General features: G+C 42.7%; 1 protein-coding gene across 1 annotated transcript in view; it reads left to right on the top strand.

Annotated features, from left to right (window-relative positions):
* Positions 1-13,648, top strand: part of SLC44A3 (solute carrier family 44, member 3) — a 104,833-nt gene that overhangs the window by 26,771 nt on the left and 64,414 nt on the right. The window contains exons 6-9 of the mRNA XM_006831044.1: positions 1,611-1,771; positions 3,045-3,134; positions 6,509-6,633; positions 10,313-10,499. Coding sequence (XP_006831107.1) covers positions 1,611-1,771; positions 3,045-3,134; positions 6,509-6,633; positions 10,313-10,499 — 563 coding nt within the window. The remainder of the gene's footprint in view (positions 1-1,610; positions 1,772-3,044; positions 3,135-6,508; positions 6,634-10,312; positions 10,500-13,648) is intronic.

Here is a 13,648-nt window from a genome sequence, read left to right as displayed (position 1 = left end):
GCACTGACTCTATGGCACCTAACAACAACAAATAGGTAAAATATGGTGTAATGGTGTAGTACTGTGTGATAATGAACTGGACCAAAAAATCAGTTTGTAACAGCAAGGTTGGTGATTAAAATTCATCAGCCGCTCTTCAGAAACCCTATGCAGGGTTAATAATAATGGTATTAACTGGTCTTCCTTGTAGCATATGGATATTGTCCTATCACAGACAGTGTTGTACTTCAAGACAGATCTTGAAATGTTCTTTTTGATGATGAATATGACACCATTCCTCTTCAATTTGTTATTCTTGCCATAGTAAACTATGTGATTGTCAGATTCAAAATGGCCAATACCTGTCCATTTCAGCTCAATAATATGGATATTTAAGTACTCGATTTCTTTATTGACAATTTCCAATTTTCCTAGATTCATAGTTCATACATTCCATGTTCTCATTATTAATGGATGTCCACAGCTCTTTCTCTTCATTTTGAGTTGTGCCTCATCAGCAAATTAAGGTCCCAAAGGCTTTATTCCATTAGGATCATCACAGTCAACTCTACTTTGAGGAGGCAGCTCTTCCCCAGTCGCATTTTGAGTGCCTTCCAACCTGAGGGGCTCATCTTCCGGCACTGTATCTGACAGTATTCTGGTGCTCTTTATCATATTTCCGTATTCTGTATTTGATGCTGACAGTATTCCACTACTATTCTTAAGATTTTCAGTGACTAAATATTCTGAAGTAGTCCATCGCTCCTTCTTCCTAGTCTGTCTTAATCTGGAAGCTTAACTGAAACCTGTCCACCATGGGGTGCATATCTTCCAGAATCAAACAACACTCAAGCCACCACAGTATGGCAAACTGACATACAGTAGGTAGAAAGAAAGAAAGAAAGAAAAAGTATAGATTGGAAAAAAAAAACAAAAAACAGTGGGCAGGGGTGGAAGGTCTGTTTTTTCAGCTGTCTTAGGCAGGTATCAACACAACTTCACCCACACAAATCACTCATGATTAAGTACTCACTGTGCAGCTATATAGCCCTTCTTAAGAGGATATAATGAAACCTGTACTGACTTATCATCCATACAGCTTTTTTTTCATTCTACCTTCTTTTTCATTCTACTGTCCTTAACAGTCCCTTAAGAAAGTGTGGGTTTTTTTGTATGTGTGTGTGTGAGTTTTGGAAGTATGATGGTTTATGTTCCTATTAGTAGCTGTTGTCTAAGAAAGAATAAGACACGATAGTAACAAATGTCACTCTGTAAGTTTAGGTTTTTGGTTTCTGTTCATCTCCAGAGGAACCCTGGTGGTGCTGTGGTTAGCAGTTCAAACTCACCCATCTATTTTAGTGTGGCAGTGACAACCTTGGAGAATCCTATGTGATAGTTTTGCCCTGTCCTATCGGATCACTGGGAGTCAGAATTGACTTTATAGCCACAGGTTTGGGTTTTGTTAAGCTTTTTTTAATTGGTCTCCATAATCAATTTCCCAACTAGAACATTAGTTAAATGGGGGTGGTTGTCAGATTTTCTAAGGTTACAAACAGTATGATGGCAGTTCTTACACTTTCTTGATTGTTGAGAATTTTAAGTCAATATTTTTGCTATTCTTTTCTTTTTAGCAAGTCTTTGTCCTTGTTTAACCGATGCATCCCTCAAACGCCTGAATGCTATTCCCTGTTTGCATCTGTTTGGATAAATGATGTTGACCCCCTGCACCGAATTCTAAGGGGAATAATGTCAGGAAGAGACATGCTCCTTGGCTTATGTGTCCTTGCACTAGGTAATTTTCACTTAAGTTTACTTCAGTAACTATGGAATGCCAAAGTGTGTAGCATTTATATGTGTGTTTCACATTAAAAAGTAACTTCTTCATATTTATTTTTCATATATATTTTCAATGTGTCAGGTTCAAGTTGGGATGGGGTGGGTGGGAACAGTACAAAAGGGTTAGCCGGCTATGTGCCAAGAGTTCTCAGTGGGTGGAGGTTGCCTTAATATGGTGACTGCAGCCCAGCTTCTGGTCCTCAGCTGGGCATAAAGGATGGATGTGTAAAGCAGATTGCCAATTGAAATGAAAAGTACAAATGTCAAGGGGACTAGAACTGTGTGTTTCTGGCCAGTGTGTTCTCTCCCTGTAGGTGAGCAAGAGAAGGGGCTGTGCGCATCTCATGTTCAGTAGCATCGGATGGTAATAGGCTAATGCTGCAACTCCTCTTCTGATGGCTACAAATCCCTAACGTTTTGATTGGCAGCCAAGAGCTCTACGATTGCACCCCAAGGTTCCTTACTGGCATCAGAAGAGGGCTGCTTTAACTCATGAAAATCTCATCAGAATCCTGTCCCTCTTTGTAGGAGAGGAAACTGGGCTAAGAGAGGTTAAGTGGCTCCCTGTAGAGCCAACATTACACATCTAGTAGGTGCTGAACTGAGATTCAAACCCAACACCTGTATACTCTTAACTTGTACACTAAAATATCCACATATGATTCTGGTTTCATGTGTAGGAAAAATAAAATAGATTTATAGACTCACTGGAAGATATAGAATAAATTCATAAACCTGAAAGTCCAAATACTAAAAAGTAATATACAGTACTTCACACATATGGCTTACTATAAAATTAGTCATAAAATTTTTCATTCTAAAGGCACTAATATTGCATGCTTAACACAAATATCTGAGAGTACTTACAATTAGAACTCTACATAAGCCCAGTATGAGGTTAAAAGAGTTAAGTATGGTTAAAAAAAAAAAAAAATGTAATGGTTCATTTAGAGTTATAAGGAAGAAAAGATTTCATCAAAGGAATGATGCATGCTCTCTCTTTTTATTTCAAGTGGGATGCTAGTACTTTTAGAAACTGGTTTACGGTAGCAGACTAAACTCATATATGCTTCAGAGAGGGCCCTTCGTATGTCTTGTTTCTGTTTGGAATTTGGTAGATGTCCCAAAGGACTTACAGACCGATAAACTCTTTGGCCCTTCTTCTGCTGGAAGGTTTATTCACCCTTTTTGTAGTTGTTGGGGTTTATATGTTTTGCTTACTTTTTCAGCCTTGTCCTTGGCCATGATGTTTACCTTCCGATTCATCTCCACCCTTCTGGTTCGCATTTTAATTTCACTGGTTACTTTGGGATTGCTCTGTAAGTATTTCTATTTGGTCAATTTATTCGTAATTTAATTAAAGAGTTTTGCCATGAAGGACAGAACTTTTGAAGTAAATGAAGTCCTTGAGAGCATGTGATCCAACTCCATTATTTTGTATATGACAGAACTCAATCCCAGAGGGGATAAAAGGAACTGCTATAGCTCACAGATAATAGCAAAATTAATGCCCAATCTATCATTTTTACCCCAGCACACCCCCTCCGGGACTCCTGGTGTGGCGCTGTAGGATCAGCACTGGACTTCGAACCACAAGGTCGGAAGTTCAGACCCACCAGCTGCTCCTCGGAAACTCTATGAAGTGTCACTATGAGTCGAATCTACTCGATGGTACTGAACAACAACACCTCCTCTGAGATGACCCTGGTACCCCTAACATGAAAGGAAATGCTGGTGCTTGAAGGAAGCATTCTAAAGGATTTCTTCTGAACTTGCCCTCAGACCACTGACATGTGGATACCTGTACTCATCATGCAGAGCCTCTGACCAGTCTGAGCAGACACAGGCTCTTCACTGGACCTCCACTGGACTGGTGTTGCCCTTGTACTGGATGCGGATCAATTCAGAGTGTGGCAGGAAAGGAGGTCTGAGTGGCAGGGGCCCTCAGGAGGCTCCAGGAAGTAACTATTTACCATCCAGTATGGGTGGTGTGAGCTCTGGTAGCGTAGTGGTCACAAATCGGGCTGCGAACTGCAAAGTTAGCAGTTTGAAACTACCAGCTGCTCCATGGGAGAAAGATGAGGCTTTCTGCTCCCGTAAAGATTTACAGTCTCGGAAACTCTCTTCAGGGTCACTATGGGTCGGAACCGACTCAATGGCACTTAACAACCACAACAACATGGGTGGCGTGGCACTGTGGGTTAATGCACCAGACTGCAAAGCCGTTTGAATGGCAAGGCTGGCAGTTCAAGCTCACCAGCTGCTCCTTGGAAACCCTATACAGGGTCGCTCTGGGTCAGAACCGACTCAATGGCACTTAACAACAACATGGGTGGCACACACAGATAAGCACTTGACTGCTAACCAAAAGACTGGTGATTCAGATCCTTTCAGAGGTGTTTGAGAAGAAAGCCCTGACAATCTGCTCCCAGAAGGTCCCAGTCTTGAAAACCCTGTGAAAAACCCTATGAAGCCCAGCTCTACTCTGGCATACACAGGCTCGCCATGCATTGGAATAGACTGGATAGAAACTGGTTCCGTTTTTTTCTGGAGTATTTAATTTAATGACTGGTATATGGACACTCTGGTGGTGCCGTGTTTAAAGCACGTGGCTGCTAACCAAAAAGTCAGCAGTTTGAACCCACCAGCTCCTCTGTGGGAGAAAGCTGTTGCAGTCTGCGTTCATAAAGATTATAGCCCTGGAAACACTATGGGGTGGATTTCTACTCGGCCATCATCAGTTCAGCAGCAGTGGATTTATTTTTTGGTTTTTGACTGTGGTGTTGCGTTCTCCTCAGTCATCAGCTCTGCTCTTTCAGAACTCAAAGCCCTGCAGTTCACTAGGCACACAACACTCCCTGATGTCAGAGGACAGATAGGAATGGCCTATGAGGGACACTTCTCCCCATGTGCAATTACTAAAGCCACCACTCATCTGTCAGTTTGTCATCCTGTGGTGGCTTGTGTGTTGCAGTGATTCTGGAAGTTATGTTACCGGTATTTTAAATACCAGCAGGGTCACCCATAGTGGACAGGTTTCAGATGAGCTTCCAAATAAAGACAGACAAGGAAGAAGGAGATATGAACTACTTCCAAATATTTAGTCCCTAAAAATCTTACGAATAGCAGTGCAACGCTATCAGATAGCACTCGAATATTGAATATTGAAACATGGTGAAGAGTACCAGAATACTGTCAAATACAGTGCCAGAAAATGAGCCCTTCAGGTTGGAAGACACTCAAAATACAACTGGGGAAGAAAGAGCTGCCTCCTCAAGATGGTGTTGACCATAATGAGGCGAGTGGAGTAAAGCTATTAGGACCTTTATTTGCTGATGGGAACAACTCAAAATAAGCTTCAAACATCCATAAATAATTGGAACACGGAATGTACAAAGTATGAATCTAGGGAAATTGGAAGTTGTCAAAAATGAAATGGAACAAATAAACATTGATCTCCTGGGTATTAATGAGCTGAAAAGGACTGCTATTGGGCATTTTGAATCTGACAACTACTTGGTTTACTATTTGCTCGGATCATCAAGGAAGCAGCAGTCAAGAAATCAAACGATGTATTATTGCATTAGGCATATCTGCTGCTTAAGACCTCTTTAAAGTATTCAAGAATAAAGAATGTCAGTTTGATCACTAAAGTATGCCTGCCTGACACAAGCTGTGGTATTTTCAGTAATTTCATATGCATGCAAAAGTTGTACCAAGGATAAAGAAGACCAAAGAAGAATCTGTGCATTTGATTTAGGGCATTGGAGGAGAATATTAAGAACACCATGGACCACCAAAAGAACAAACAAATGTGTATTGTAAGCAGTACAGCCAGAGTGCTCCTTAAAAGCCAGGATGGCCAGACTTCGTCTCTCAGCCTTCAGATGTATTGTCAAGAGGAACCCTGGAGAAGGACATCATGCTTGGTAAAGTGGAGGGTTAGCCAAAAAGTTACAGATTCCCAAAAAGATGGATTGGAACAGTGACAGCAGCAATGGGCTCAATCAAGCATAGCAAGGATTGTAAGGTTGGTGCAAGACCAGGCGGTGCTTCATTCTGTTATGCATAAGGTCTTTATAACTCGGTACTAACTCAGCGGCACCTAACAACAACAATTAGTAAAGACAACTGTGACCATCCTGTAGTTATTGTGGATGTGGTATAAAGTGGCATTTAGCACCTAAATAACATGAATTGACAGTACCATGGTGTCTTCAGAACAAATCTCTGACAGGTGACTTCCAGTTTTGTGGGTGGAGAAGTTGATATCCAGGCTCCCACAGGGAGTTGTCCCCCAGCAGAGCCAGAAAATTCTAGACTTTGGACTCTCATATTGTTCCTTTCACCATTCCTTTGGTGTAGTTTTCTCTCTGTTCATACCCAAGACCAAGGAAAGCACCTGTATTCTAAGATCACCTCCATGGCTCTCCCAGAGGGAAAAGCAGGAGCTACTGACTGGCATGGAGGCTGCACTGGCCCTGTTCAGCCCCTCCCTGAGTGTGTCTGTTGTTGTAAAGCCTCAAGAACTTGGACCCTACTACCTAAGCAGGGCTGCTGGGTTGGTGGCCAGCAGTGGCCAGACTGGCATGTGTGTCTGTGTGTATGTGTGTGTGTGTATGCTGTACCTGAGGAAAAGTGTAGACTACATGGAATATGATCTGATCACCATTGTTGACATTTTGTTTTCTAGTTGTCTGTGGTGTTTTATGGTGGCTGTACTACGACTACAACAATGACCTCAGTATAGAACTGGACACAGAAAGGGAGAATATGAAGTGTCTGCTGGCATTTGCTATTATAGCTACAGTTATCACGGTAAGAAACGCCCATCCAGCAGTAGACCAAGTGGGCAGCCAGAACTCTGACATCTAAATAATTGTGTTCTAGCCAAAGACAAGCATCCTGGTGCTGCGCTGTGGGCTAATGCGTCAGACTGCGTCAAAGTCATTTGAACTGCAAGGCCAGTGGTTCAAGCTCACCAGCAGCTCCTTGGAAACCCTCCACAGGGTTGCTATAGATCAGAACCAACTCGTCGGCACTTAACAACAACAAGCCAAAGACAATTAGAACTTGTTTTTCTCTCTCCTCAAAATGTGCCTATGTGGATCAGTCCCTTCTTTGGATTTGAGCATAGCAATGTATTGAGAGTTTTAAAAAAAAAAAAAATAAGAAAAAGCATCTTATTTCTTTTCAGGTCAATTTTTCCATCTCCCAAAAATGGATTTGCTCTTCTTGCATTTGTAGCATTTTCACGTGGCTGTGAGGTGGACACCTGCTGGGGGTGGGGTGAGGGAGTCAGAGTTTATAACATGGCCTGTTTCCTGTTTCTGAGGTGAAACATCTTCCTCCAACCAATCGATGCTCTGCTCTCAGGGTGGGGCAGCACCCCATGTGTTTGAACACACAGAGTCCTTTGTTTCCAAACCTGCTGGCCTCAGGTTATTTTAGTCTTCAGAGAACCAGCCACCTCCTCAGTGAACTCCCTAGTTGAAAGCAGATGAGATTCGAGTGTGGAGGCCGCAGATATAGGCCACTGAGCTGGATGCATGGCAACTAAAACTCATTCAAGTCACCCCTGGGTAATATTAGAAGTGCTAGAATCACAAGACCCTGGAGATGGTTGGGAATTGATCGCAGTCACCCTTGTTGGTGTATTTAATGGAAGAGCAACAGCCAGGGGTCTCCACAAACCTGTGAAACCTTTTAGCAAATGCAGATTCTCTAATTCTGTTTTATAAGGAAATCCATCACATTGTCTCCTTTCCACACTGAGGGTCCAAATTTGTGCTCTACACATTAACTGTTTCAGGGCACATGGCACAATAAAGTGTCTGATTCCACCAGTCCTACAGCTGAGCCAGTCTGGGAAGGAGGCTGGAGAAGGAGGGGCGCCCCCTGAAGCCCAGGCCTGGTAGTGAGGCTGTTGGGCTCAGGAGAGGAGAGAGGTGTGGAGCTGGGGAGAGAGCCTGATGCCTCCAGGAGTCTTCTAGGGACTTCCTTTGTCTTCACACACTGTACCATTAGGGGTACCCAGAGACCTAAGAGAGGGTGAGGGGAGAGTCTCCCTTTCACTGACTGTAAGGCTAGGGTACATGCTATTCATTTGGCACATGAGTAGCCACCACCTACTGAGTTCCTATCAAGTGTCAGTTAGTTGCTGAATGAGGTAGCCCAACCCTTATTCTCATAAGAGTCCTACATTGGCACTGTAGGGTAAGCACTAGACTGCTAACCACAAGGTTGGCAGTTCAAACCCACTAGCCACTCAGAAACAAGTCGTTATGAGTTCGAACCAACTTGACCACACTTAACAACAACAAAGTTAACAGAAAAACAGAAGCAGAAGGAGGGCAGGAGGGAGACTCTTGAAACCCTCATCCCTTCTTACTCACCTCTCTTCTCAACTTCTCCCCTCCCCATGTTGGAGCCAGCAGTGACCATGAGAGTCTCACTTAGTGACTTGACTCCCAAAGAGACCATCACCCAGACATCTTGGGTGGAGAGATATTCCTGGTCTTCTGAGTCCCCAACAGCTGCTTTACCAATACAATTGAGAACAGTGTTCTGGGAAGATGGGGGTCACCTGTAAATACTCTTTAAGAGGTTTAAATAGAACTACCAGCAGCAATGAAGAAACCAGGGTGAATGGCATTAAATGCTCACCTTGGCATCGGCACACAAGGCTAGCCTGAAATCCAGCTCCCTGAAGCGTAAGCCCAGAAGAATGACATCAGGACTTGGCTTCTAGGTCGAAAGTCAGCCCCATTGCCCACCCCAGCCCGGGCCCAATCCTCTAGTGAGAGTCCCCACTAGGAAATGCTGGTCTCTATTGAGACTGGGCAAAGTAAAGCTTGTTGTTGTGAAGTGCCGTCGAGTTAGTTCTGACCCTTAGCAACCCTGCATAGGATTTCCAAGGAGCAGCTGGTGAGCTTGAACCACTGACCTTGCAGTTCAAACCGATTTTGCAGTCCAGTGCATTTACCCACTAATCACTTCTAACCAACTGCCTGGCATTTATCTACCTATATATCCCACATGCAAGTTGTAAAATAGATATACATTTAGATATACACACATGTTAGCATTCTACTTGGGAGCTAGAATCCAAGTTTATTTACCTCAAATTATATTATTTTCCTTCATTACAATTTTAAATACAGGCCATCCTCGGGTTACGGAAATGATTGATTCAGCCCCTAATCTCAACAAATTCTTCACCACAGTCACCTCCACTTGCGGCCCAGGTGGCTTTTAAACCACTGAAAAGGCTTTGAGTCTTTTCTTATACTCAGCTTAAGAACCTATTCCAATTTACCTATAAACTCAACTTAAACACTTAGCCTTAAGACACACTTAAGACTGGACATGGACTGTGGACCACAACCTGGGTGACTCCACAGTGATTGCGCTAGGCATTCCACAGAGGTGGAAATGCCTCCTCTGAGTGTCTCCCGGGCCCACCCGGAGGCTCTGCCCCCTCTCTTGGAGCAGCTCCTGCGGTTTATCCCACTGCCCTGTGACTCTGTCTGTGTGATCTTTGAGGGAAGAAATACTCAAGCCCAGCTAGAATTGGCCAAAGGGTATCTTAAGTCAAAGGAAAAGGTGGCATGTGGAGTCACATGAGCAGAAGGTTGTTAAAAATCACAAAGTAGTAGGAAATGTCCCCAAATCTATATTTTAGCATGTATACATAAGCATTACCTGGAGATCTTGTTTAAAATGTAGATTCATTAATACAATATATCTAGGGTAGAGATGCAAATTCTCAGTATTTGGCAGAATCAGAATGAAATGATGAGAAATCCTGTCCTGATTTCTTTAATGTGAGAGGCACAGATTTGTGTGTGCACAGGGGAAAAGCTAGGAGAGAAGGCACGGGGTGGCTTTGAGGCAGAATCACTGTTCTTTTCTCTACTATTCATATTCTCTTGCCTTTTGCAGTGCCTCAGCATTGCCTGAGTATCTGGGTGCAGTTGTGTTAAGTGCTATTGAGTCTGTTCTGACTCACAGTGACCCTATATAGCGTTTCTGAGGAGTGGCTCATAGATTTGAACTGCCAACTTTGTGGGTAGAAGTCCAGTGCTTATCCTACAGTTCACACCAGGAGCTCTGACCCTAAAAGAGCTTATTTTCAATTTCTCTTGCTCTTCGACCAGACTGCAAGCTGTTGAGCGGCAGGGATTGCTCACTGTTTTATCAGCAGGATCTAGCAGAGGGACAGCATAAAGTAGGTATTCTGTGTTTGCATGAGGCCTCCATGGAATTTATCTGGTCTGTTATCACCCAAACCATGAGTCACTATCTTTTTTAAAAAAAAGGTATTTACTGAGATGTCAATAAAACACAGGCTGAGTTTCAAAAAGCTGTGGAATGAAAAGATAATGGAATTTTGTTTTTGAAGCCCCGTCATATTAGGGGTTGTTTTCAAAAGGAAAGCTCTGTTCAGTTGTCCATGGTTTTGAAAGAACTTACTCTGATATCCTTTTTTGACCAGGTCATTCTGCTTATCCAGATTGCTGTCTTCAGAGGGAGAATAAAATTGACAGTTGGCGTTTTCCAGGCCATAAATAAAGCCATCAATAGCTCCCCTTTCCTGCTGCTCCAACCACTGTGGACAGTTGCCATCCTCCTTTTCTTCTGGGTGCTCTGGATAGCTGTGTTGCTGAGCCTGGGCACTGCAGGTAAGGGAAGCGGGTGGGGGAACCTGTCACCTTGGGCTGTGCACGTGGGATGGCACCCTCACTCAGACCAGAAGACGTGTCTGATGACAACAGTGATGGGCTTAGGAGATTCTGTTCCCTCTTTTGTATAGCTTTAAAGCAACTGGGTTTGTGTTTCATGAGAGAATACACACAATAAGAACTGAAAGAGCTTTAAGGGAAACTACAGTCTGAGCAAAGACCTTTAGAAAGAATATTCTCACAAATCTCTGGGTTTGGGTTTGATCCAAAGTAATCCAGTCAGCCCCTCAGAGGGAGAAAAGTCCTGACTATCTGCCCCCATAAGGAGTATCTCCTAGGAAACCATCAGAGGCCGTTCTACCCTCTCATATGGGCTTGTTAGGAATCAGAATCGACTTGATGGCACACAGCAACAACAATAATGAAATCAGTAAGTGAGTAAAAGGAACCCAGGGAAAACTATTAAAAATTCTGTTGTGCTGAGGTGAGGCATCTTAAGTGTAAAGTCAATGCATACCAAAGTCCACATTACTATGGTCCTAACAAGCCAATGATCTATATTCCATCCTCTTGTTATATCCAAACAATGATTCACCACCAGGGGTATTTCTTTAGAATCACCTATGGTGCTTTTTCAAAATAGATGTTTGGACCCCATCCTCAGAGATTCCAATTCAGTTGGTTTGGAGTGACTTCAAGTAACTATATTTTTCAAAGCTTATAACAGATTTTGAATGATAGTCATATTCTAGAGCAATACTAATTAAAGAACTGCTACGTAACCTTAAACCAGATAGGAGCTTCCACCAGAATGTATAGTACTCGGTTGCTTCCTTCATCAAGAAAGTCTTGCTATGAAAAAAAAAAAAAAAAAAATCAGCGGAGCAAAGCAATATTCTTGGTGACAAAATTGAGACCTGTATTCTGGTGCAAGCTCCTTACCTCATTACATATCAGTCATAAAAAGTGGGATGGTGGCAGCTAGTCTGTGGACCAAACTGTGCAGCTCAGTGTTAAATCTTCTGTGACTCTTCTATTTGATTTGCTTACGGCCATATTTACATTCTGATATAAAGACAAAAGAGTAAATTGCCTTCTGAGACTGTTTCTAGGCAGATAAAAATCATAGCAAATGTCAAATCAACAAGATTAATGCAATTCCATAATATTTTCATCAAGTTATTTGTCCCTTCTTGGCTCTGGACATATATGTGAGAACAACTGCTATATGGTAAATCCTTAATCAACTTGGTTGGTTCCCTTCCCTCTCCTCTGAGTTAACTCACCCTATCAATGACTTCAAGATGACCAGTGGATTCCCTAGAAGTTGCAGCCCTTGGAAACCCACATCCCCAGAGATGCCTTAGGGACAGTCTCTTCTGCTGGGCATGAGGAGATGGGGGTGTATCTCTGGAATCTTCCTGGTGTACAGTGAACTTTCAGTAATTACCCAGGAAGGAATCTTGGTCCAATAGGATTGTAATCAATCAGAATGAGGAATGACAGAAAACTCAGAACAATAGTGACTGAGACAAAATATAACGTAAATTCTCACCCATATAAGTCAAGTCTGTAAGGAGATCCCATGCCAGAATATTCTTCCAGACATTGACCATGGAGCCTCATTTCTTGTCCCACTATCTTTACCATTTGTTTCCAAGTCGTTGCTGAAATAGCCACTTGGTCTTCAACTCCCATGTTTTATTCCTACTAATTGGAAGGCAACAGGGAGGAAGACAAGTCCCTTCCAGAAGTCATCAGCTGCACTTCTACGTACAGCACAATAGGCAGATCCTAGCTACATAGCAACACTTATCTGCAAGAGAAGTACGGAAGTTTAGTTTTATAATGGGCAGCCAAGTAGGCAGTTAAATATAGAAGCCTTATTATGAGGAACAGAGAGAAGAACAGCTATTGGTGGCCACGTGGAAGTCGCAGCTATAGCAACGTTGAACAGTCTCCCTCTAGCTAGCTACTTGACATCTCTGTTCTGGTCAAAAAGGAAGTCCTAAAGGTGCAACAAGAGACATAAAGGTGAAAATCTCCTAAATTCTAAGCTCTGTACTAGACTTTTCCTTATGTTCTCTCCATTAATCATCACAATTCCTGTGTGAGGTATTATTGTTATTTTCAAGTTACAAGCCAAAAAAGTAAAAGATTCTAAGTCATTTACTGAAGTTCATACCGCTAGCTTGTTCCATAGTCTATCTGGTCACAGAGTTCTAGAATAGAACCTCTGGGATACAAAGCTGGGAAATAAAAATTAGGACTCATCAGATTTGTCTGCTCAAGATGGAGCTGTTTTGGGGACCATAGCAGCTAGCTGTTGGTTACAGACTGTGACCATAATCTGGTGCATTCGGAAGCATGAGGGGCAAAGTGGCAGACCAGGGGCTCTCAGCAAGAGCAGGCTAGACATGAGCTGTATTATTAGGAGGGGGTGAGATGGCTCCGGAGGGATGACACTAAAGTACTTGAGTCCTTGCCCCTAAAGAATCAGCCATGAAGCAGACAAATAACTTTGTTTAGAGCACAGCCCACCCCACTGGCCCCTATTGGCTATGAGTCTGGATAAAGGGAATTGCTTCTGTGGTAAGAGCCACATTTTGGAGCAAAATACATTCATTGTTTCATTAATTCACAAATATTTAGCAGTCGTCTTAGAAGAAAGGCTTAGCAGTCTGCTTCTGTAAAGATGGTTACGGTTGTCAGGTGCCAATTCATAGTGACCCCGTGTCCAACAGAATGAAACACTAACCTGCCCTGAGCTGTCCTCACAATCATTACCACGTCTGTGACTCTGGCTGCAGTCCATACGTCAGTCCATCCAAGCATGATATTCTTCTCCAAGAACTAATAATGTGTCCAAAGTATGTGAGGAAAAAGTCTTTCTATCCACACTCCTAAGTTCTGACCATACTTCTTCCAACACAGATTTGTTTATTCTTCTGGCAGTCCATGGTATAGTTAATATTCTTCACAAATACCATCATTTGAAAGCATCTGTCCTTCCCTCTTCCTTATTCATTGTCCAGCTTTCACATGCATATGAGGTGACTGAAAATACCCTGGCTTTGGTCAGGTATTCTTTAGTCCTCAAAGTGACATTTTTGCTTTTGAACACTTTAAAAGAGGTCTTTTGCAATAGA

Source organism: Chrysochloris asiatica, unplaced genomic scaffold, assembly GCF_000296735.1.
Source record: "Chrysochloris asiatica unplaced genomic scaffold, ChrAsi1.0 scaffold00002, whole genome shotgun sequence".
Taxonomy (NCBI): domain Eukaryota; kingdom Metazoa; phylum Chordata; class Mammalia; order Afrosoricida; family Chrysochloridae; genus Chrysochloris; species Chrysochloris asiatica.
This window is presented reverse-complemented; position numbering and strand designations above follow the sequence as displayed.